Source organism: Psittacula echo, assembly GCF_963264785.1.
Source record: "Psittacula echo genome assembly, chromosome: 27".
Taxonomy (NCBI): Eukaryota; Metazoa; Chordata; class Aves; order Psittaciformes; family Psittacidae; genus Psittacula; species Psittacula echo.
In genome coordinates this window covers 2,688,402-2,712,519 of record NC_137762.1, presented here as the reverse complement: position 1 = coordinate 2,712,519, position 24,118 = coordinate 2,688,402, and the positions used below count along the sequence as shown (strand labels likewise).

Sequence of the window (24,118 nt, the reverse complement as noted above, 5' to 3'; positions counted from 1 at the left end):
TTACTCAGGCTCTGTAGCATTCTTCAGGCTTTGGCTCTTTATGCTCTTTTTGCTGGAGGAGGTTTTAGAGACGATTTTCACTCCTGGGTTGGAGCCTTTTGCACTTCCAGAACTGAAATTCCCTCCGCTGGTGCTCAGAGCGCTGCCGCCACCTCCTCCATAGCCAAGACCACTTACAATGCTGAGACCACTGCCTCCTCCGAATCCACCTCCAAGGCCACCACCACCCCCAAGTCCAAGTCCTGCTCCACTTCCAAAGCTGTAGCCTCCACCACCGCCTCCTCCAAGGCCAAAACCGCTTCCACCGCCTCCTCCAAGGCCAAAACCGCTTCCACCGCCTCCTCCACTTAGGCTCAGTCCACCAAATCCTCCTCCTAACCCAGCTCCACCAGCCATGCCAGAGCTGGAGCTGATGACGGCTGCAAGAATAAGCAATGAGAGGGTTGGACATGTGTTTGGCAGACACCCAGTTCTAGAAAACACCATCCTCAGGACCTCAACCCACAGGACTTGAACCCAACTTATCTCCTCTCTACAAGCCACTAATGCTGGTGGGAGGGCTCTGGATGTCTTAGATTGGGCAAAACCTCCCTATTCCGAAGGTTGTTCACAGTCTCTGTTCCCAAAGCAAGATAAGCACTGTGATACTTACAGTAGCTGATGGGGTTGAGTCCTTCTCCACTCAGCCTGTTGGGAGCAGATAAAGAGGAGGTAAGAGTAAAGAAGGGAGATAGGCAGGGGCAAAGCAACCATCACTATTACTCCTGCAGGAATTTTGTTCTCACCTGCTCTCCTCTCCCTCCAGCAGCTTCCTGTAGGTCGCAATCTCAATGTCCAGGGCCAGCTTGACGTTCATGAGCTCCTGGTACTCACGGAGCTGTCGGGCCATGTCAGCTTTAGCTTTCTGCAGAGCATCTTCCAGGTCAATCATCTTTGCCTTGGCATCTTTGAGGGCCAGCTCCCCACGCTCCTCGGAGTCTCCAATGGCTGTCTGCAGGGTGGCACACTGCAAGAGAAGGGATTGGGACTCCTAAATGCTGCTTTTCTTTTTGGGTAAGAGTCTCCCAAGGAAAAAAAAGCCAGTCTGGATGGGTGTTAGTGAGAAAAGTGATGACTGAGGTCATTCACCCATAGCTAACATTACTGGAGTTGAAATGCCAGCCTGGCAAGAAAGATTGAATAGATGTCATAGCATGGTACTCTTTTCAGGAGAGAATTCAACACATTTAATGAGATACATCATACTCTGTGGCTGCTAAAGTTCCCCATCAGCAAAGCAGAGCTGTGGTGCTAAGGGACCAGAGGATGGAGCTCTACAAGCTCCATTTGCCATTCCTACCTGGTTCCTTGTGTTCTCTATCTCTGACCGGATCCTCTGGATCAGCCGGTTGAGCTCAGAGATTTCCCCCTTAGTGTTGCGCAGGTCATCCCCGTGCTTCCCAGCCGTGGCCTGCAGCTCCTCGAACTGAGGTGCAGAGGGAAGAGTAAACCACTTGGACAAGATATGGCTCAAAGGGCCAAGGGACAGCAGCGATGTTCCCAAGAAATGCATCTGTGGCATCTGTGGGTCTGTTCACCTTGGTTTGGTACCAGGCCTCCGCCTCGGCACGACTCCGGTTAGCAATGTCTTCATACTGAGCTTTGACTTCAGCTATGATGCTGCTGAGGTCCAGGTCCCGGTTGTTGTCCATTGACAGGATGACAGCGGTGTCGGACACTTGTGCACTGAGCTGAGCCAGCTCCTGCAAGGAAGCACACGGGATCCCGGCCAGCTGCACTTACCTTTGCTATTGCCATGAATGGTGGCAGTCACTGTCCAAGGGTGACAAGAGGACAGAAACCAGGGGAGGAGGGTGTCTGTACCGCATCATAGAGGGCTCGGAGAAAACTGAGTTCATCATTCAGGGCATCCACCTTGGCCTCCAGCTCCACCTTATTCATATAAGCAGCATCCACATCCTGGAAAAGAGCAGCCATGGGGACATCTGCAGAACCTGGTACCTCTTCTGTAGCTCAGCCAAAAACTGGCCAAGCCAGGAGATGAGGCCTGGTCTTCCGCCGCTGCACTACTGCTGCCAGCCAAGCTCTACTTGGCACATCCCCCTGGCAAAGCATCAAGAAGACATCTCTTGGCCAAAAGAAGCTCTGTGTGTAACGTTGTGAGTGGATCAGGCAGGGGATGCGGCCCTTTGATTTTGGTACCCGCACTAGTGACTATCTTTGTTTTATGTGATCTGTTTTGCCCAGGCAGCTGTGTGTGTATGTTGTGGGACAGGAGTGGGACAAGAATTTACTTCCATCCTCCAAGCTCCTCCATTCCTTTCTCCCAAAACCACAATCCAAATGGCAGCTTTTAAAGGAAGAGGATGCAGCTCCATGAGATCTCCCATCCTTTAGGACATTCCCAGCCTGTGCAACGGTTAAGGTTAGATCAGCATCCATAACACCTCCTGTCTCACCCACCTTCTTCAGCACCACAAATTCGTTCTCTGCTGCTGTGCGTCGGTTGATTTCCTCTTCATACCTGCAGGGATAAAGGGAAAGACGTGATGGATCACACCTTGATAAGCAGAAAAGTTGTACAGGTCGGATGGAGGGTTGTCTGGGCTGGGAATGGTGTTTCTAAATCAACCTCCTGGAAACTGCCCTGCTCAAATTCACAAGAATCTGATTTCTCCAAGGGTTGGAAAGACATTTTGACATAGTGCAGATGGAACAAGGAGGGTAAAGCTGGTTTAGATGATTTTCCTTTGCAAGTGTCATCACATGTTGTGTCCTGGATGAGTTTTCCAATTGGAAAAATGTTGATGGACAGACAACCTTTCTGCTGCTGTTAAGGAAGACAACAGGGGTTCTGCAGGGAGAGAGACCTCACAGGAGTGGTATTCAGAGGGGGATTAGTTAGGTACTGTGTTATGGGCTAGAGCACAGACTGGAGATCCTTTTCTCCCCCTTTCCTATGGAAAGTTTGATGACTCTCTCAGGCTGACATTTGACCTTCAGAAAGCGAAATTTAAGTGAGATTAATCCTACTGCCTAATGCTCAGCTGAACCATTTGCATCCCATTTCACCCCAGCGTGCCTGGATGTGCTGCTAACAGGCACTCACTTGTTCTTGAAATCCTCCACAAGGTCTTGCATGTTCTTCAGCTCCCCGTCCATGCGTCCTCTCTCATTGAGCAGGGTGGCCAGCTGCCGTTTCAGGTTGTTGATGTAAGCCTCAAAGAGTGGGTCCAGGCTGCTTTTGCCTGAGCTGTTTTTTTGACCCTGATCCTGCAGGAGGGTCCACTTGGTCTCAAGCACTTTGTTCTGCTGCTCCAGGAAGCGAACCTGAGCATTGGGAAGCAGAAGAGGCTTAGCAGAAGATATCTGTGAGCATGCTGATGGCCAGGAATCAGTAACTGGGACTGATGCATGGCAACACTCAAGGAAATCCCACACTAAGAGTATTAAATCCAGCTATGAATATCCTCTAGATTATCTGGGGCTGTGTTAGCCCATCCAGTAGTTAAGCAAATCTTTGGTTAGAGTTAGGATTAGGGCTAGGGTTAAAAGTTACAGTCAAAGTTAGGGTGGGGGTTAGGGTTGGGATTCAGACTCAGTGGCCAGTTCTCTTTAGAGACAATTTAATTTGGCAAGCCAATGAGCAGTCATTAGAAAATGTGGGTTCAGCTCTTTCAGCACTTGCTTTCTTCAACATCCTTTGTTTTTTCTGTCTTTGTGAGAGATATTAATCTTCCTTCATTAAAGCTAAGATCTGAGTACTACAGGTTAAAAGACGAGTACATAATTGCCTTTTCTTTTTGCTCATATATAGTACATATTTACCCGAGTCAAAGCCAAGGAAGGACTTAAGTTGAGTCAATATAAAAAGGATTTTAGCTTGCAGGCAATAAAGCAATAAGGACTAACACATCTGCTGTGATTCCCCACAGAGGGAGCTGGGTTAAGCAGCTAGATCTGGACCTGAAACTGGCTTGTTCCTTTTGGCCAAATATATCTTATTTCTCAGGTAAAAACCCTGGATCTCATCCTCTTCTTACTAGTTTCTGGTCTAGTTTTCTGCCTTGTAACTGTTCAGAAGAACGTTCTTTTTGAGTACTTTAATGAAGACCTGCAGAATAGGAAACATGCAGCAGACTGTAGACCTATGAAGTTGTACTTTGGAAGCTCAAGACTGTCTCGCTCCCTCTCTATCACCATTCCACAGCACTTGATGAAGTCTCACCTTGTCGATGAAAGAAGCAAACTTGTTGTTGAGGGTCTTGATCTGCTCCCTCTCATCTTTTCGCACTTGATGGATGTTTGGGTCTATCTCCAGGTTCAGTGGCGCCAGGAGATTCTGGTTGACAGTCACTTCTTGGATTGTACCAATTCCAGGTGGGCCACCACCAAATCCCATTGGGTTCCTGCCACCACCCAGCCCTCCACTGAACCCCAGACCCCCTACTCCACCAAAGCCAAACCCTCCACCACCTCCGGGTCCACCACCAAAGCCAAGCCCACCAGCACCTCCACCAAAGCCATATCCACCACCTCCACCACCGAGACCAAGCCCAAGACTGCCACCAGCTCCACCACCACCAAGTGCATAGCCACCACCACCTCCCAGGCCAGAGCCACCACCAGCTCCACTCCCAAAAGCAGCTCGGAAGCTGCTTCCAACACCAATGGATATTCTCTTGCTACCACCAAGGTTGTAGAGGCTTCTGCTGCCAAAACCACCACCACCACCACCACTGCCACCTCCTCCAATGAGCCTTCCAAAACCACCTCCACCTCCTCCAGATCGTGCCACAGACATGGAGCTAAAGCCAGCCCTGTTGCTGCTTGGAATAATAGCTGAGGCAGTGCTGTAAGATCTGCCTCCACCTCCAGCTCTCATGTTGTAAGTTTGCCGGTTCATGGCAGCAGGAGATAACACTGGCACTGGTGTGAAGCAGTAGCGAATGCAGCTCTCTGATGGGAGGGATTGCAGGATGCCCTTTTTATCCCTGTGGGGATCTGGGCTTGGTTGCATGGAAGTCCAGTGATCAATTTGATGCCTTCATGGTTTTGACGTGCCAGGCAGCCAGCTGTCTCCATGAGACTTGTTAAACCCTGACTGCACTCAAACACACCTCTTGGAGCTGCTGTGAATCTGCTCAGCTAGAAGAGTTATCTAACTCCCTGAGTTCTGGCAGCGAGAGCTCCTGCTCCTTTAGTGCAAAACCTCTGTATGCTTGCGAAGATGGATTATTTCATTTCCTAACTGCAAAACAAAATAGGGAAAATAAAGAAAGGGTGAAAAAAGCAAAATAGCTACATGGATACCCCTGTGCTGCTTATAAAATGCAGTAGATCAGCTTAGTGGAAAGTCCTCTGAGTTAACTCGAGTGAAAGGCAGTGGCAATAAAATGGCTAAATCTGAACAAAAATATTTCACAGTGCTTTCACAGAGCGCAGGGGTGATGCTCGTGAAGCCTGACATCTCTTTCAGGGCTCTAATTTATCCAGTTTGCCATTCACGTCGTCATTCAGAGGCCATCGTTTTGAGCTGGCTAGTACAAAGAGCTCCTGATGCATGATTTTCTGCTGAGACACTATATTTAAATGTCACCTCAAATTTTGTCCATTTAGTATTTAGTCTATGGCAGGTTTCCTAGGCTTCCTTTCTAGAGATGTTGGCATCTCTAGAGGACGACTCCATCCCACCCAGAGGCTGCCATTGCAATGCCTCCAGCAATCTGATGATGTGGTCGATGTGTTTTCATCTTGATCTAAAAAGCATTTCCATCAAGGAGACAGATTTTCTGAGAAACACTCTGCCCAGCTTTGTGGCACACTGTTATTTGCATGTCAACACGAAGATGTAATCAGCCTTGAGTTTCTAGCTCTTTTACAGCTGTGATTTCTTTTAAAGACCTTTGAACATTTTTGTTCAAAATGTTGCCAAAAGCAAAGATTTAACCAGCATGAAAAACACTCCCACGAACTGTCCTTGTCTTACTTCCTGGAATCCTTGGGAAAAAGAACAAATTCAGTGGGGGGTGACGACATTTTCTACCATCTCAGACTTGGTGGAAATGCAATGCTTTGAGTATTTTATTAGTTGTATGTAAGAGCATAGTTTTCAGCATGTTGCTGTCCTGGTGGCATTGCCCATGCTGTCTGCATGATTGGAGCTTAAATCTATTTACAGGATAGGACTCTACATGCCCTTCAAAATACACTCATGTGCCCCAGTGCTGCAAAACCATGAAGTATGAGCTCAAATCCCGTTGGCATCTCTGGAAGAAAGATTAAGCAGGTGCTTCATGTTCTACCTAATGCAGAACACCAAATATCTGATTATCCTTGGAGAAATGCTGCCAGGCAGGCTTGAACTGGGAGAGTTGGGTCACTTCGATAGAATGTCCCATTGCAGTGTGAAATTCCCAGTTGGTACAGATTGGCTTGGTTCTCTTCTGAATCTGCCTGGGATGTCCCTTGAAATTCATGAGCATCTCTTGCCTTTATTATTTGCATGAAATTCAAAGCCCAGGTGCGATGGGAAAATGCAATTGTCTTCATGCTTTCTTGACCCCAGTAAAGGCAGATTGTCCTGAAGCTGACAAACAGGTTAGGATCAGATGTCAGAGCTGAATGAATGTAATGGGATTAAAGGTGGGGCTGCCAACAAGAAAGAGGGAATTGTCATTTTAGGCTCCCACACTCTTCTTCATTCAGCCCACTGTCCACCAGGAATGTGAGCAATGCAAAGGCTGGGTGGAAAATGCATTGCTCCTTTCCCAGGCTGGTTTATCGTGTGGAGGAGCTGAGGTTTGTGGGCTCCATATTCCAGAGGTAAATGTGGCTTCTTGCATCTGTTAGTTGGGATCGACTCTAACAGATTCTGTTCATCTATGGAGGGTCATGTCCAGAGCAACTCTGAGCAGGATTTGGCCTCCAAACTGCCCCAAAATACAAGCTGCTGACCTTTTTCTCTCCAAAAAGGCCTGATCTACATGAGCATCCTCAAGCAGGCAGCAGAAAACATGGGCTGAGAAGGGCAGGGATGATTAAAGGTTTTCTCCCAGAAATGCAAGAGCTGCTGGGCTGCTTTGGTACCCTGGGGAGCTGGCTGGTTTTGGTGTGCAGGTCTGTTCTGCAGGGATGTGATCAACATAAATTATGAGCTGTTGGGGCACTGGAAGCTTCTTGTTTGGGTGTTTCTGCTTGATATTTACATACAAATGAGATGACGTCCGAGTCACATTGAGACAGAAAAGATGAAGATAACCATTTTGAACAACATTCTCTTGAGGTGGGTGCATTTTGTCTTCTCAGCTGATTCATTTGGCTTTCACCACCACCCCCAGCCCAGACAGTGTTGCTAAGGGATGTCATTTATTAAAAAATAATTAGTGATCTACTACCTGCTCTTCCCCATCATCTCGCTTTCCATTAGAAGAGCACTGCAGACATGGGAAGCCTGAATCCACCCCGCTCAGCACAGCCTCTGTGCCGGGAGAGAAGTAGAGGCAGATGCTGAACCAGTGGTGGGCTCATCACCATCCTGTTGGCATGGACAGACCGAGCCTGGCTGCATGGTTTAAGTCATCCTCCAGCCATGGAGATGTTGAGGCAGGCAAGGCCATGAGTCAGCAGTGAAGCCCAGGAAGTGGAGTGAGATGTTGGGGAATAAATTACAACACCTGGTCCTCGGTGTAGTTTTCATGGGTTGAATTAACCTGCCCACACCCTGCGCTGGTTCCAGACTGGGTGAGGAGAGAAAGATTTCTCCAAAGGGCATTTCAGAACAAGGTTGTCTTTTCCTGTGCCCAGGCAAGCCATGGGAAGAAAGGAGCCAGCAGGGCCAGCTGGTTTTCCTGGCATCCAGCTGTGCATCCAGCTGTGCATCCAGCTGTGATGGATGTCGCAATGGCAAACCCTTCCAGCCATGTTATAGAGACCTTTCAGTGGGTCACTGTCCCTTGGAAACTGGAGACCCTCACAGAGAAAGGAGAGGGGGCAAACTGATCTCACCCAAATCCCAGTCTCCTAAAATGATGGCAGAGGGTTTTTCCCCTCCCTGCAAGGAATGTTGGAGGGGGACATCCAGGCATGTCCTACAGACTCTGCTCTTTGTCTAAGTCCTTGTGTTGCAGCGAAGATGGGGCATTTTGGACACTTCACTTTTCTCTTGCACTTGTTTTGGTGTTTCAGGGTTGGGGTGTGGGATTCTTTTCTCTTTGTTACTACCAGGGCTGGTTCTCACTGATTTCTTTTAACAAGGGCCTGTCTGCTTTTCTGTTCTGCCTCCAGAGATCCCAGACAAGTGTGAGAGATCCCAAGTGAGTTGCGCATCCCACGAGGGGTTAAACATCCTGGTTTACACTGCATTTCCAGACTTCCTTCTGGCCACACTGGTCTCTGGATGGAAGAAAGGTATGCAAAAGTGCAGGAGGAAGGAGAGCAGACAAAGTCTCAAAAAGTGACTTGGTAAAACTCCACTTCTTGCGAGCTACCAACCCCACCCGTTTGGAGAATCATGTTTGAGAACATATCCATGCTTTTGTAATATCAGGGAGGGAAAGAAAACCCACGAAGCAAAGCATGAATTATGCATGTAGTTTATTGAAGGTACAGCTGAAAGTCTGGAGTAAGCGAAGGGTAATCAACTCTGTTCACTTACACATGAAAAGCATTAAATGAGTCTATCTGGTACACACACAGGAAAAACAACGCATGCATTTTACTACAGAAACATAAGGTGCTCGTCGGTGTGTAATTAAAATCCACTCTACCAAACCTGGTGTAGCAACTTGGACCAATTTACATAAGCATTACCAACCCTCTCGTAAACAGGAAAAATTGGATTTTCTGGTGTCATTAAAGTTAAATAATAGCTGCAGCTCCATTGCAGACAATTAAAATGTGGCTTCTCTTTCTGAAGTTGGGATGACCAAAGTTGTCATCCTTTTGCAAGAGCTGCAATGCGGGGGGAAAGAAATCCCTGCTGAAAGCAGTCAAGCAGGGAAGACTGATTTAGGATGTGTGAAGACAGGCATGGACTGTCTGAAATGAAAACCTCACCTGGCTGAGACCACAGGGATGAGTTTTCCCCCAAGAAGAAGATGCAAGAGAAGGTGGGTTTTGATCATGCAAAGAGTTTTTGGCAGAGTGCTTATCCTAATGGTGTGTGCATGGGCAGCGCATGGTTGTGTGATCCCTACAGCTGTCAGGAGGAAGGGGAATACTGTTTCATTGCAGAAATGCTGACTAATTTAAAACACGATGTGTAGTTACCCTCCAGTCTCTACCGGGTTGTTCTGACCACACGCATGGCTGTGCTGTACCTGTTCCCGGCGCTGCACACCCCTGCCCCCGGAATGATGACGGCTCCCGGGCTGCACTGCTCCACGTTGGTGCACACCACGTTCCCCAGGTTGCCCATGCCGGCGGCACACTGCACCCCGTCCGCGCCAGGGATAACCTCTCGCCCCACGCAGCTGACCACGCTCCTGGCCCCAAAGCCAGCCCCTACCCTGGGCAGGCAATCCACGCTCCGGGTGCTAAAGCCGGCACCGGTGACGCCGAAGGAGGAGACCACCCCTAACCCTGGCCCGGCCCCTCCTGTCTTCACAGTGCATTTGCCTCCGATTCCAGATAGGGATCGACACTCCCCTACGGTGCCTCCACCGCTGACCACGGCTGCCGGAGAGAAACAGGCTTGGTCAATCCCTGAGCAGCTAAAACCCAGCCTATAAGGAAAGTCACAAGCTTCAAAGACTTGTAAGGGAATCAAGGGAGTGCTTCATTAGCTTACCTACGCTCACAGGGTTGCCGGTGCATATCCTGTTAAGAAAAGATATGTCTCAAAGATGTGTTTAGGGAAATATTCCTCAAATACACAAGCAAATAGAGGTGGTGCCCAGCCATTGATTCCTTAGAAACCCTGCAAGTACTTCAGGCTGGATGTGGTTCTGGACAGCCTGGTCTAGGTGATGTCCCTGCTCATCACAGTGGGGTTGGACTAGATGAGCTTGCAACCCAAACCATTCTATGGTTCTATGATTCAGCTTTTCTGTGCACCTGGGTGTGAGGTGCTGGTCCAATTGCTCACCAAATCACTGAAGGGTTGGATCCCCAAATCCTATAGAGATCTTAATATCCCATCCCCTTTTTGCACCACAAGCAGGGCATCTGACTGCAGCGTGTTTGGTGAACTGTGATAGAGCTGCCCTGGGTGTATGAAGAGGAAACAGGAGCAATGCTTTGCTCTACACCTATGGGAAGAAAGAGGGATGATGCTCCCCTCTGTGCACCCATGGGGAGCTGCTTCTACCCAGCATTTCTCATTGCCCCCCTCTCCTCCTACTGGGTTTTGCCAGCTATTGATACAGGGTGCAGACAGGGATGCTCCTACCTGCTCTCCTCTCCTTCCAGCAGTGTCCTGTAAGTGGCAATCTCAATGTCCAGGGCCAGCTTGACATTCAGCAGCTCCTGGTAGTCTCTCAGCAAGCATGCCATCTTGTCCTTGGCTTGCTGCAGTGCAGTCTGCAGGTCGATCAGCTTCTGCCGAGCATCTTTGAGGGCGCAGTCACCCCGCTGCTCAGCATCACAGATGGCCGTCTGCAGAGCTGCGATCTGTGGGCAGTAACAGGCAAGAGGATGGCCAGTGGGGATATTAAGAGGCATCTCCACAGAGCTGCTCATGTACCCCCTTTTTTTCTCAGCTAGGGACTGGCAGAGAGCCTAGGTTTAGGTTGGACACATGTTATGAACAAGCTATTTAGCAGTAGCAATGGCAGTGTTCAAGACTTGGTTGGACACATGTTATGAACAAGCTATTTAGCAGTAACAATGGCAGTGTTCAAGGCTAGGTTGGACACGTTATGAACAGCTACTAAGCAGTAGCAATGGCAGTGTTCAAAGCCAGGTTGGACAGTGCTTGGAGCAGCTTGGTTAGTGTGAGATGTCCCTGCCCATGGAACTAGATGAGCTTAAGTTCCTTTCCAACCCGAACCATTCAATGATTCTATGAAGGCGAGGGGATCTGTTGGCTGCACCTTGGTAGGAGGCATACAGCAATCACTGTTTCTGTTAGAGTCAAACCAACTGGGTTCTGCCTATTTACTAAGTGGGAAAGAAATCTACTTCTTTGTGTATCAACAGCAGAAGAGAACCTACAACCTGCAAATGCAGGCTTAAGCTGGGAGGGGGGAGCTCTTCGCAGTTCAGCAAGGTGAGGATGAAGCCCTTTGCACAGCCAGCTGCCCATGCAGCATTCAATGCTTTGTCCTACCTGTTTCTTCACGTTGTCCGACTCGCACTGCAGCTTCTGGATCATCCGGTTCAGCTCAGCTATCTCGCTCTGGTTGTTCCTCAGGTCGTCACAGAACTTGCCCCTGCTGCTGTGGAGCTCCTCCAGCTATTGCATGGGAAGAGGATGACGTTAGTGTGCCCACATCACCCCTTCCAGGGAAGGTGGCGACGCTTCGGAGCTGCGCTGACGTTGGTGTTCCTGGGAAGCACCCAGACATGACCTCAGCCCAGACGAGGCAACAGTCCCAGGTTGGTCCTGGGCATTTACCCTTGGGGAAGCAGATGTGGACATCCTGATGGGAGTGCACAGAGAAGACCTCTCTGAAGCAGCACTGCTGTGGTCTGGTTTTACAGGGAAGCCTCAAACCACAGTTTTAAGACTGGTGGGTTTTTTGGCTTGGCCTTCTTTAGCCAGCTACGGTGCATGAACACCGAGGGGTGGGTCTAAGTTGTGTCATGGAGGACAGAAATGGTCCTCAGAGTTTTCTTGGCCAAGAGATTTCATTGCCATCAGTGCTGGCAGGGTGAATACTCACTCTGGTTTGGTAGAAAGCCTCCACTTCAGCCTTGCTCTTCTGGGCAATCTCCTCATAGCAGCACTCAACGCTCTTGATGATGCCTTCCATGTCCAGGTCCCGGCTGTTGTCCATTTGCACAATGACAGAGGTGTCACACAGCTGGCAATCCAGCTGAGCTCTCTCCTGCAAGACCCACTGCATGTCAGTCCTCTTCCCTCAACCAGCCCAAGCCAGGCATGCAGGGACCCCTGGCAAAGGGGGCCTGCTGAGAAGGTGGAAGGTTGGGAAAGTTCTCCCATTAACACCCACCTGGGGTGCTGGGTTCTCTGAGTGGGTAACCGGTTTCTAGCAAGAGCTGGGACCTGTCTTGGTGGCACAATATGGGATTGCTGCATGCAATTCCCTAAGGAAGGGTGGGGAATCCTGGTGGGGCAACTCGCTTCATTACAATTTGGCATTTCTGGCTGTGTCAGCAGCTTTCTGGGGTGTGAAGCCTTCAGGGGTGGGTGCTTTGGGACCCTTTGCCTACAGGCTGCTGGGAGGTGTTTGCCTGGAAAGGGGCAAAGGCAAAGTGTCCCCTGTGTGTTTTGTTATAAACTTCCTATGTTTTAGACAAAAGTGTTAACTTTCACCAAAATGTTTTGGCTAATGTAGCTTAAAAAGTGAAGATTTGGGGTTTGAAGAGTGAGATGGTTCTGTGGTTCCCAGGGATGCTTTTGACTAGAATTTGAGGGGCTAATACAGGAGATAACCAAGGATGCTCCTTGCCTTCCAAAAGTGTGTTCAATGGTGTTGTTATCAAATATATATATATATATAAAAAAAGAGATACAGATTTGGGGGATGCAATTCCAGGATTTGCAGGAAAGGCCCCTTTCCCTGCTTTAGTTTTGGTGTGGGAGCTCAGGGGGCAGCAGGTGATGCCTCATCCTCAGGGCAGCACACAGGGAGCCAGGAGCTCTTACCTCAGCATAGATGCACTTCAGGAACTCCAGTTGCTGCCGCAGGAGGCCCACTCTCACCTCCAGCTCCTCCTTGGTCAGGTAGAGACAGTCCACGTCCTAGAAAGACACCATGTGTGCAGTGAAAAAGGGTGAAGAAACAAGGGCTTTTTGTTAGGTTTGGAGGAAATCTCACTATTCCCAGCCCTTAAACCATCTGGTTTTTGTTGCATGTGCTCACAACCTGACAGGGGTTCTCCAGGTTCACTGGGTTGCCTCTGTTGTGGGGCTACCTGATGAGGACTCAGACAGTGTCATGGTCAAGGTGTCCCCGTTTCTCCTCCTGGCCCCACACTCAGGTTTTGCCCATGCTCCTGTTGCTCTCTGATGGTCCCATTGGGGTTGTCCCTTGTGTCACTCACCTTCTTGAGGACCACAAACTCATTCTCCGCAGCCGTGCGCTTGTTGATCTCATCTTCATATCTGCAGGAGGAGGAGAAGAGAAGGATGGGATGACGAGCCCCATCCCCATCACCCAAGCAGCCAATACAGACCATGGGAAGCGTGGTTAAAACCAGAGCCTCTCCCTGTTGCTTTGTACCTCCCTTTTGATTTTCTCTTTGTTGCTGTTTCTTCCCCGCTGGGCTTTGCTCAGCAGTTTTAACCAGCCCATGCCAGCAGTGCTGGTGGCTGGAGTGACAGGGCAGTAAATCAGGCCAAACCACTACAAATGCAAAAGTCTGCACCTCAGCTGAAGGCTGGGACTGCTTCTTCTGGCCCTGCTGCTTTGTGTGATGTTTTTCTCATGCATGCTGTGAGTGTTCATGGGGAGAGTGGCCAAAATACCCCAGGGGAGGTCAGGAGCTTGAGCAACCTTTGAAACTCCCAGGTGCAATGGGGAGGAAAGTCCGTGCATAATGACCAAGTTAATTGGGACCTAGAAGAACTTTCACAACATGATTCTGGGAGTCTGACCTTCTTGGTGGTGGCTCAAAGGGAAAACACATCTGAGGTGCTTGACTGAAAGATCTCTGGAGAAAGGACTCCCCTTTCATCCTGTGCTGTGTACCACCAACCACCAAGTGTCCTGGCTTGTGGCTTAGCAGAGCACACAGGGAGCTATCAAGGAGTATCTGCAGCTTAGATTAAAAAGCCAAATCCCACATTCCCTCTGGGAAGAGAGAATGAACCCCAAAGGAGACGATGTGGATAAAGCGTGGGGTGGAGACAAATAGGCTGAGGGTTTTGTGGGAATGGGGACATGAGATCTGGGGGAGCCACAGGCCCTGATAATGAGGGAGGTTTGATATGGCAAACCACAGCGGTGTGCAGGAGCTTTAGGGAGAGCAAAAGCGGTTCCCTGTCCCTCTCCCTGAGGAAATACTGTGGTTGAAGAGCTCTCCTGTCAGTAGCATCTGAGGTGCAGCAGTGGGACCCCAGTACTGGAAAACAGCCCAGTACTGGTGAGCTCAGTCCTGCTCCCCCTTGCTGTGCCCCAGTTCTTACACCCATCCAATGCAATTGCATTGGCTCAGGAGCAGCAGCAAGCACCCGGGTCTGCAGCTTCTCCCTGTGTACTTACTTGCACTTGAACTCTTGAACCAGGTCCCTGAGGCAGCGCTCCTCGTTTTCCAGCCTCTCCCGCTCCCCCAGCACACACTCCAGCTGCTTCCTCAGGTTGCTGATGAAGTTCTCGAACACGGGCTCCAGGTTCCTCCTGGATGCTGGGAGGACATACTGCTGCAGCAGCTCCCACTTGGTGGTCAGCACCTTGTTCTGCTGCTCCAGGAGCCGGACCTGTGGAAGCGAGAGATGCAAGAGTCATGCAACAGCCTCATGTTTCAGGCAAAGTTGCTTTGGGTGTCTCCGCTTCCTAAAGGAAAAAGTAGAACTAAAATCAGCAATGCAAATGGTTAAGTGTTGGTTTCTCAGCAGCCTGAGTGAGACCAACATCTTTTGGTCCCACCCAGGACTCGTATCACAGGCTGAGCAACGCTGATCCATTTGCTCTGTGTTGAGGCCAATCATCTATTGATCAAAGCTCAGCTCAGCCAAACACCACCCTGTGACAAACGGCTGGTGGAGGATCCACTGCCTCCTCTGATGGGCTGAGTACAGTAATGATCCCTGAGCAGCACTAAAAGCTCTATCCAGGGTCTCATTTGAATGTATCTGATTTAAACTCTAATCATGGATATTTATCATGCCTTTCACTTCTAGATTAAAGAGCTCTCTAGTACCTGAGAACCTTTATGGATAATGAATTAGTCATTTTTCAAATGGGAGGAACAGCAGTTGCTCCTCTTACGTGGGTTTGGTTTTTCCAGCTGCAGAACAACTCTCAAGGAAGATCAAGATCAAGACAGAGCAAAGGTTTCTCTGCCATTTGAAAAATCATTTCCTATAACACATCTCCAAACTGCAACAAAACCCCTTGGGCCTAGCTAAGAAAACAACAATAGATTTTAGGAAACCACCAAATCATTTCGCTCACAGAGTAGAGAGACAGAGAGTTAAAATTGTTCTCATTTTAGCTAGAAGTCTTTTCATTTTAGATAAGCATCTATCCTTGTGTTCTCATTTTAGCTAGAAATCTACCCTTTTCTTCTCATTTTGGCTAGACATCCCTCCTTTTACATCTCCTTGATGAAGCACAAACTACTTTAAAAATACAAAAGTCCTTTGGAGGTTATAGAGGTGTGATAACAATGTCAGATTATACATTTGGAATGCAACTTTCTATTTTGCCTTATTACTTTTCCATGTCTCCATCCGTTCTTTCACAGGTTTTGATTTACGGTATTCCTGGAGCTGCTCCTGATTTAGCAATTTTAGCAGATTGGTGACCACCAGAAGGTAAAACACCGCTGTGGTTGCCTTGGTGCAAAGCTTAAATCCAAACCGTCTCCATGTCAGGACCACCATGGTCTATCAGGAATGTTTACAGCACCAGGAGAAGTATCTCCCGTCGTTGTCTCTCTAGAGACAATCCATCCCTCTAGAGACAAAGAGCCTGCGTAGAGGGAAGCGGGGTCTCACCTTGTCAATGAAGCAGGCGAACTGGTTGTTGAGGTTCTTGATCTGCTCTTTCTCATGGGTCCGCACTTGGCACTCCTCGGGGTCAACCCCGACGCACAGGGGCTTGAGGAGCTCCGGGTGGATGCTGACGCCCCGAATCCCTTCCGATCTCCCTCCGCCGAGGCCGACGCCAATGCCACTGCTGTAGCCTCCCATGGCCACGCCGTCCCCGAGACCTCTGTAGCTGCCCAGGCCCCCGTAGCTTCCGCAGTTACCAAACCCCACGACCGTGCCCATGCCAAAGCGGCCTCCGCCGTACGCGACGTTGCAACGTCCGACACCGGCGCCGCCGTAGACCCCGCTGCGGCAGCTCCCACCAAAGGAAATCCTTTGGCCTCTGCCCAGGTCGCAGACGCTGCGGCTGCTGAAGCCCCCGATCCCACATCGCCGTCCCACCGGCTGGCACACGGAGGCCGTGCTGCTGTTGGCCCTGCCGAGGCCGCAGACGGCGGATGCAGAGGAAAAGCCCCGTCTTCCCAGGAGAGAGCTGGAGGTGTAGCACTGTCGACTCATGGTGGCTGGGGGAGACGGGAGGTGGAACAGTAACGGCAAAGCAGAAGAGCAGGAGGAGCAGGGAGTGAAAGAAGGAGATCTCCTTTACCTCCTCTGAGGCAGAGCCCTTCTCCTTATATACATTTCAGGAGGTGCCTGAGATGCAAAAATTTAATTTATCCACTGGGTTTGGCCTGCCTGGCAGCAAGGAATGGCTTCCAACATTTTAAAGCCACAGCAAACACTTCTATCTCATACGAAATAATGTGGAAATTAAAATAAACTGCTTTGCTTGCAAGCTTCAGTTTCAGGACTTATATTTTACTTAATTAATCTGCTTCCTTATTGTGTAATTATAGTTTAGCAAAATAAGTCAAGGGGTTTTTATTCATAGCTTGTTTACGGTTCGGTTTCACCACAACGTTTAATTATGTTTCAGGACCTCCTGCAAAATGTCATGGCCATGCCGCCTCTTCCAGGGTCCCGCGCCAGCTCAGGGCTGGCTCTTGAGCAACGACTGATGGCGATAGGGGAGGAGGAAGGAGTATCTGCCCAAGCACAGGCTGTCGGGAGCGTTCTAGTAAGCATTTGTTTCTTCCTCTCACGGGTATGGCTCCGGCTCTCCTAGGTGCTGGCTTGTGTGCGGAGTGGGATGGGGACGGTGGTTTCTGTATCAATGGAGCATGAGCTAGATCTGAGATGAGCTCAGTCATGGAGGGGCTCATGAAGTTGAAGCACTGATCCAGCCGGGTCTCATGTGCCGCTTAGAACCGACAGTGTTGAGGATAAGGCATTTCTGGGAAGCGCTTTGTGGCAGACAGAGATTTATTGCTGTGTTATGTGCCCTGGGAAGGTGATAATTGTGCTCAGTGCCTGGGTGTGATGTGACCGGCGCACACGGTGCATTCACGCGAACGATAGCTGGAGATGCAACAAAGTGAAGTGTTATAGACAGGTTGAGAAATGTTAGCCGGAGTGAACCTTTTTCCTCGTATTCCTGTGACACACCTCTTTGACATGAAATGATTCTGGTAATGGCTGGTAATGAGAAGGTACTGGCCTGTCTTAATTAAAAATTCTTAAAAAGAGTTTTGAATTTGCTTGGAAACAAACAAAGTCCCTTTTTTGCCTTGAATTTGCTTGGAAACAAATAAAATCCCCTTTTTGCCGTAACAAAGGGGTCTAATGACAGAATCACAAGTGATTGCATAGCTCGCCCAAAAAAGTCTTTGCATCTTTGCTGGGGCAAAATGAACTGGTTCTGGGAGGATTCCTAGTCAATGCTATTGTAAGCTTGAAATACATTGACTTGAATTAAAAATGATGCAAAGGAATTGGGATGATTTAGAATAGTTTTGGAGTCTCTCCAGGTGAAGATCTTCCGCATTTTTTTTCTACAGGTCTCATAATAGGTTTAAATTAACTATAAGATATTTTCTGCAATTCTAATCACGTAGTAGTTCCGTTGTAGCTGCATTGGTGTGGGTATATTAGGATGCAGATCTTGCAATGAGATGTACTTTTGTTTGGGAGATTGAGATAGTTGGAGAAAGCAGACACGCTTTCGGGCACTGCATCCTTCATGTTGTTCTGCTCAAGGTAATCCAAGCAACGGGACTTCATGCTAGTAAGTGAAAGGGGGAAAACATATGGAAATGTACTTTATTTTGTGCTGAAGTGTTGGTGCAAATGTTGTGGAGGACAATTGAGTGTGCGCTCTGTAGCCAAACCTGGAGCACCGCCTGGCAGTAGGGCTAAAGCATCATTTAGCCTTTAGGTGGGTCTGTACAACGTGACGTCAACAAACTCTTTTAGGTGAGCATAACCACGAGGATGCTGTAAAGCAGGGAGGGGCCAGGCTGTCCATCACCAGCACAAGTGGCTGTGGTGCTGCTTTATGCTGGCTTGGTGCAGCTGTGGTGGGGCAGAGATGAGACACTGGCGGTGGTGACCAGGAGCAGCCACTGCTCCGAGCTCTGGTATCCAGCAGGAGCACAGGGACAGACTCAGCTCCTTCTCATGGCAAGGAAGACGCAGCCCTTCCTCCCTGAGGGTGGTGACATGCTGCGTTTTCCAGCTGTGAGAATCTGGATCTGGTTTGGGTCAGGTCCTTCCTATCCTCCATAGGAGGAGGATGACCACCAACCATAGGGTGCCTTGAGCTGCATGGGTGACGCACATTTGAGGGCTGTAGACCCTCCAAGCATCCCGTCTTGTTGGAAAGCAGGAAAAATGCCACTTGTGGGACAACAGTCCAAGTTCCTCCACCAGCTGAGAGCCCCGCGAGCCCTTCTTCTGGATGACATTCCATCAGGCTGTTTCCCTGAGCATTGAAAGCAACAAACCAGCGCTTCAACCTTTGGCTCCTCCTCACAGCCCTAAGAAGTGGCTTCTCCCAGGTGCCCAGCCTTGCACATCAGAGGGAGACAGTTCAGGGCAGCGCTTGTGGTTTCCATCTGCTGAGCTTTCACAAAGCCGGTTCACAGTCACATGGTGGAAGCCCTGAGCACTGGTTACATCAACTTCAAAGGAGGAAGCACTCTGATGTGATTTGGTCTTCTGAAGAGAAGGATTGCAATCGCTTTTATTTCATTGGCCACACACATGCACAGCACGCAAATGCCTCCTTTGCAGAGAACTTCTTCATGTCTCCATGCTTTGTCCTGCCTGATTGCAGGTCAGATAGTGCTTAAAGAGCCTAGAAAGGCTCTAACCTTCCTCTGTACAAGAAGGAGATGAAACCGCTGTTTTCAGGCTGAGGGGATTCATTAAAGCTTTAAAGGAGCAGCTTAACGCAGATTTACTGGGGAAACCCCTCAGGTCCTTGGCCCTAAATACACCTAGAACTGTGGTGGCTTTCATGAGATTCATGCCTTTGAGATTTACATGTACCCAGCTGCATTAGGCTAAATTAATTCTGCTTAAGCACCTTACCAAATTAGGACCTGTTAATCCATCCGTGCAGATAGGGAAAGCCCAGGGGGGGTTTCCAGCCTCCTGTTGTGATTCCGGCTGTAACAACCCAGCCATCTCTGTCTGCTTTCTCCCACTTGGAAAACCGCTGTTTAAGACCCTCTCCTGAGAACATGGGGTTGTGAGGGCTTGGCCGTGCTGGGCTCTCCCTCCTTCCCTCCCTGCAGGCTGGGCAGTTTCTGTGGCTCCTTGCGAAAGGGACCATGAACTCACCATTGAAATGGCTAATGAGGCCCCTGGGACATCTCCCTCTGGTTTCTTGGGTCCACCCGTCCAAGGGTGGCTGCTCCCAGTCTCTTAACTGCAGCTTGATTCTGCTCCCACATCAAAGCAGATGGTGGATTTGTGGGGATCAGGGTAGAGATGATGGTCTGGGCATTTTCTATCACCACTGGGCACACTGATTTCTTCCCAGTAACCTTTCTCCACAGTAGCTGTTCACCCTCGGTCTGACTTGTCCCTGGCCAGTGACGCTGCTTTGGGGCAAGAAGATGGACAAGATAATTCCAAAGGTTCCTTCCAGGCTGTTCCTATACCATCAGTGGTCACTACCTATATATATCATTTGCATTTGCAATGCTGCCAGGCTAAGACCTTGCCAAAGACTTTACCCTCCTTCTGCAGGCTTTCTGCTGGACCATAACAAACTGTGGGTGATCAATGTCAGTCAGGTCACAGGCACTGATGGGAAGATGTTGGAGTATCATGGCAGTAAGCTAAGCAGAAGAGAGTATCACTCCAAAGGCAATGTCTCATGCAAGGAACACGGAGAGCTACCTACTGGTCAGATCTGGGTGTCTGCCCTGCCCTGTGGTGCCTGCTCCACGCTTGGAGCCCTGACAGCAAATCCAGGTGCTTCATTCATGGCAACTTCGTCATATTCTGGTACATTCATAGTTCTGCTTTATCCTCTTACTTTGCAAGAGAGAAATACGTTTGGCACCAAATACCTCAAGTGTCCACCCCCTCCCTTTGTAAAGTTCTTCGTTTGCATAGGAATTTGTAAAGCACTTTTGCATCATCTGACCAACTTTGTGCTAATACTCGGGGCCTGATGGACTATTACGGCTCTGAGTAATGGGGTGGAATTGGTATGACAGTGCCACGATGAAAGCATAACAGCCAGGACTAAGCACTGGGAATTGCCACCCAGGGCATGAGGTTTGCACTGGAAGGGTTTTTCTAGGGAAAGGGGAGCAACCCTTGTAAAAAGCAGCCATGAGAACCGCATTGGATCTTGAGGCTGAAAGCTCTGCCGTCCTGTTTCACGGAACAGTTGTCTCTCGTCTCCTATGGTACAGACATTTTTAACCAGAGAGCAGGTTCCTTCGTGCACTAAGCCAACCAGGGACTGCAGAGATACCCTCCAGCAGCAGAGTTTGCAGAGAGAGTGTGGGAGGAGGGAAATTCAGCCACTGAATTTCAACTAGTTCCCATCGATAGATTTGTAAATCTCTGTCTGTGGGTGCATATGACTATATATAATAATGACCATAGAAAGTAGCTGTTCAGTGTCTGTGGTTAACGTAATGGAGGTAATTTTGCAAACTTGCAAACAGGTTTCTTAAAAACTAAAAGAGAGTGAAGTGGAGGCAATGCACAAACGTCGTGTGCAGTTTATTGGCAGCAGAGCAGCAAACACAGAGCTTTTATCAGCAGCACAATCTCTGGGTGCTGTGTTGAATTAAAAAGCATTGCTCCGCAGAGGGACAAGGAGAAATTTTCAGTAGAGAGCAAACCCTATCACTGGCCTTGTAAAAATGACCTAGCAGGTGAGATAACATTAAAGAGTAAGAACACTTCTAGCATGCGAGTCCTCTTACCTGAATTCAGTTACCCAAAAACTAGTCACCAAGTTGAAGCAAGGGGCACGGGCTGGATGAATAGTCAACGAGAGCTTGGTATCATCAAGCAAAAGCTTGTTTTCTGCAGTCATCAGTGCAGGAGAACCCAAAGATGAGCTTTGCAGGGCTATGGGGGCATGATCCAAGAACAGAGGTGGTATTTGTGCACAGTTACCAGCCTCAGCAAAATAGGACGAATACAACCAGGAGAGCTAACAATGCTGTGTTTATGAGCACCTATTCATTAAGCTTTCTAAATGGAAACCCAGATTAAGGAGATTACAGAAGGTTCAGCTTCTAGAGGACGTACATATTATACTAATGAATGGTTGGAGTCGATTTTGTGATTCATTTTACCACCAACACACGAAAGCCTTGCTGTGTCTCACCCCAGAGGTGGCAGCTTGGTGTATAAGCTCTGCGTTATGGCTGTCTCTACTGGGTTAACTGGAGATAAAGAGCAGTATTTGTCCTAGAGGAATTTATAACCAACTTCTACTCATCACAGCCCTAATCCTCAGAAACACCTGCCCCAAAGTTACCTAAAGCCCCAGTACTATCTGCTCTGGAGGGCAGCCAGATGAACATGGGGCACCACGGCCTTTATTTCCCCAACCCATCAAGCCCACAGGGTTGTAACTTCCATTTCCAGACATTAATTTAAATTGCTACCCAACCACATATTCAGGGAGATAAAGTCAAGCAATGGTAATGGTGTGTCTGGACAGGTAATCCCTTCTCCAAAGTTAAATGCCTTTCTGCCACAGCCATGTCCTTCAGCATGCGAGATTAATATGCCTTCAGAGATGCAAAGTCACACTTTCCTTTCATTGTGTTTCTGAGGTGGATTCCTTCACTTCTTGACCTAAATCTCCTGGTTTAGGGAACTCTCCCATACCCACAGATGTGGCCACATGGAGTTTGAAATCCAACTGAACCACTACCACCATCCATCGCACTGGTCTTGCGAACCTGCGCTACAAGAAAGCCCAGCACTGAGTAACTGGGAAAGAAATCCAGGAACAACATGGAGAAATGGAAAAGAGAAAACCTTCCAGTGAATCAGACACTCCTCATAGCTGTCCAACAGGACTCCCTGGCCATGCTCCATTGGAGGATAAAAGGAAATGTGTTATTAGGGAAATCTGCGACTTTCAGAAGAAAATGGGATCTTCAACACTCACAACTTCATTTGACAGCTACTCTTAACTCCACACCCGGGTGATCCCGAGTGAATCAGGCACCTGTCTTCCTCCTCTGCTCAGTGGGGATGCACACGCTGAGGAGATTCATCTGGGGAACTCCAATGTAATTTCTTGAAGCAACATCCAAGCATCAGTGTTTTGCCTTGTTATTCTCTTTGTTCTTGTTATTATGTGGTTGCTTTTTCTCCTTCAATATCCTATGGGGTAATCCACCTGCTGGGTGCTGCATATGATACCAGGGAGTGTTAAGCACCTGCCTCTCCTGTTCTCCATCCACAAATGGCTTGCATGTGGAAATCTCAGTGACCAAAAGCCAGCTTGGTGTTCAAGACATCCCAATAATTGCATGCTCAGCCTTCCAGCTCCTCCTTGGCTTCTCATAGGGAGCATTTCGTGGTTTTCCTCCCAGGTGTTTTTGCGAACGCCATCACCACGCTGCTCAGCATCACAAATACCCGTCTGCAGACAGGCTACCTGTCAAAGGTGGCTTTACTTTCCCTTTAATTACTGAGCATGACAACTGTGGCTTCATTGTCCTCATTTCAATCAAGGGCTGACAAACACCCTAGGCGCACTGTCCCCAAAACGTCATCCCCCTTTGAGTGACTTCTTTCAAGTTACTCCAAGAGGAGATGATAAAGAGAATCACTTGCTTGTGAGATTGCTACTGGGTTTGGCATAATTGCCTGTTGCTCTGCAGAGGTTTAGCACCTCCTTCCCAACCAAACCCTTCATCACTGTCACAAGCAGAGCACTGTAGGGCAAGCTCATGGTCTCCCCTCCAAAGGCAGAGGTCTCAGATGCTGAGTGTTCAGACCCTGTTTCTCAGCTATACTGAATCCTCTTTCCTTGACCCCAGAACCTTAAAGGTTAAAGGTTTTTTATGCTTTACCATTCCACTTTCCTGCTTCCATCACATAATAATTTATGTTGTTCAAAATAGCCCATTTTTAGACAGCTGGTAGAGGTCCTGTTTAATACACTGTCCTAGGTCAGCATCTGTGCTCATGCAGGGCTGGCACTTGCTCTTGTGCAATGGAATTCAGTAGCTGAGGGTCCTTCATTTGTGGTACAAAGCCTTGATGTCTGCTCTACCCTGAGCTTTGTTCCATGACAGGGTTTCTGGTGGTGTCCCATATCCCACCAGTTGCCCACATTCACCATGATGGAGGTGTTGCAATGCTTGTCCTAAAGGTTGCAAAAAGCTGTGGTCTGGAGCGATTCCCCCTCATTTGCATCACTTCTGGGGAAATGCAGAACTAATTGTATAATGTGAGTTTTCATCCTGCAGCTACAACCTGACCTGGAGTGATTCATCCCTGAAGAATACACCCAGACTCTTTTAATCCTGAAAAAGGATAAATCCACCTACTGAGCTGGACTGTGGCCAGAGAGCATTGGCTACAGAGAGAGGATTCCCTATATAGGTAGCACCTGAACCATGAAGAATACTAAAGGGTTTTTGTTCCAGTATGCCACTAGCACATAAGAGCTATCAGTCAATATGCTGGATAAGTAGCTCCAAAATCCAGCTCTCTACACTGAACTGAGCTGTGCTAATGATGAGTTAAAGATGCTAAAGATGAGGGTGTTTCCAGGAAAAAACCCATAACCTGCATTTCCCTATGGACAGAAAGGGAAGAATTTCTACCTCTTCAAACACACAGCTCAGCAATTCCAGCTCCTGCCTCAACAAATCCACCCTGCCCCATGGCTCTGTCGTGGCACCGTCCAGCTCCTCGGGACAGGACCAGCCTCATGCAGACACAGAGCAGTTC

At 48.8% G+C, this 24,118-nt stretch overlaps 2 protein-coding genes across 2 annotated transcripts; both read right to left on the bottom strand.

Moving 5' to 3' along the window:
• Nucleotides 1–4,906, bottom strand: LOC308230517 (keratin, type II cytoskeletal 75-like; the record flags this gene model as incomplete). The annotated part of the gene is made up of 9 exons (XM_080635246.1): nt 1–419; nt 653–687; nt 786–1,006; nt 1,340–1,465; nt 1,578–1,742; nt 1,864–1,959; nt 2,464–2,524; nt 3,110–3,330; nt 4,229–4,906. 9 exons carry the CDS (start codon nt 4,904–4,906, stop codon nt 1–3), a joined length of 2,022 nt encoding a protein of 673 aa, XP_080491372.1.
• Nucleotides 4,907–9,280: 4,374 nt separating this feature from the next.
• LOC308230518 (keratin, type II cytoskeletal 4-like) lies at nt 9,281–16,339 on the bottom strand (the record flags this gene model as incomplete). Its single annotated transcript, XM_080635247.1, has 9 exons — nt 9,281–9,675; nt 9,791–9,819; nt 10,391–10,611; nt 11,270–11,395; nt 11,826–11,990; nt 12,773–12,868; nt 13,171–13,231; nt 14,331–14,545; nt 15,788–16,339. 9 exons carry the CDS (start codon nt 16,337–16,339, stop codon nt 9,281–9,283), a joined length of 1,860 nt encoding a protein of 619 aa, XP_080491373.1.
• Between the last annotated feature and the right edge of the window lie 7,779 nt (nt 16,340–24,118).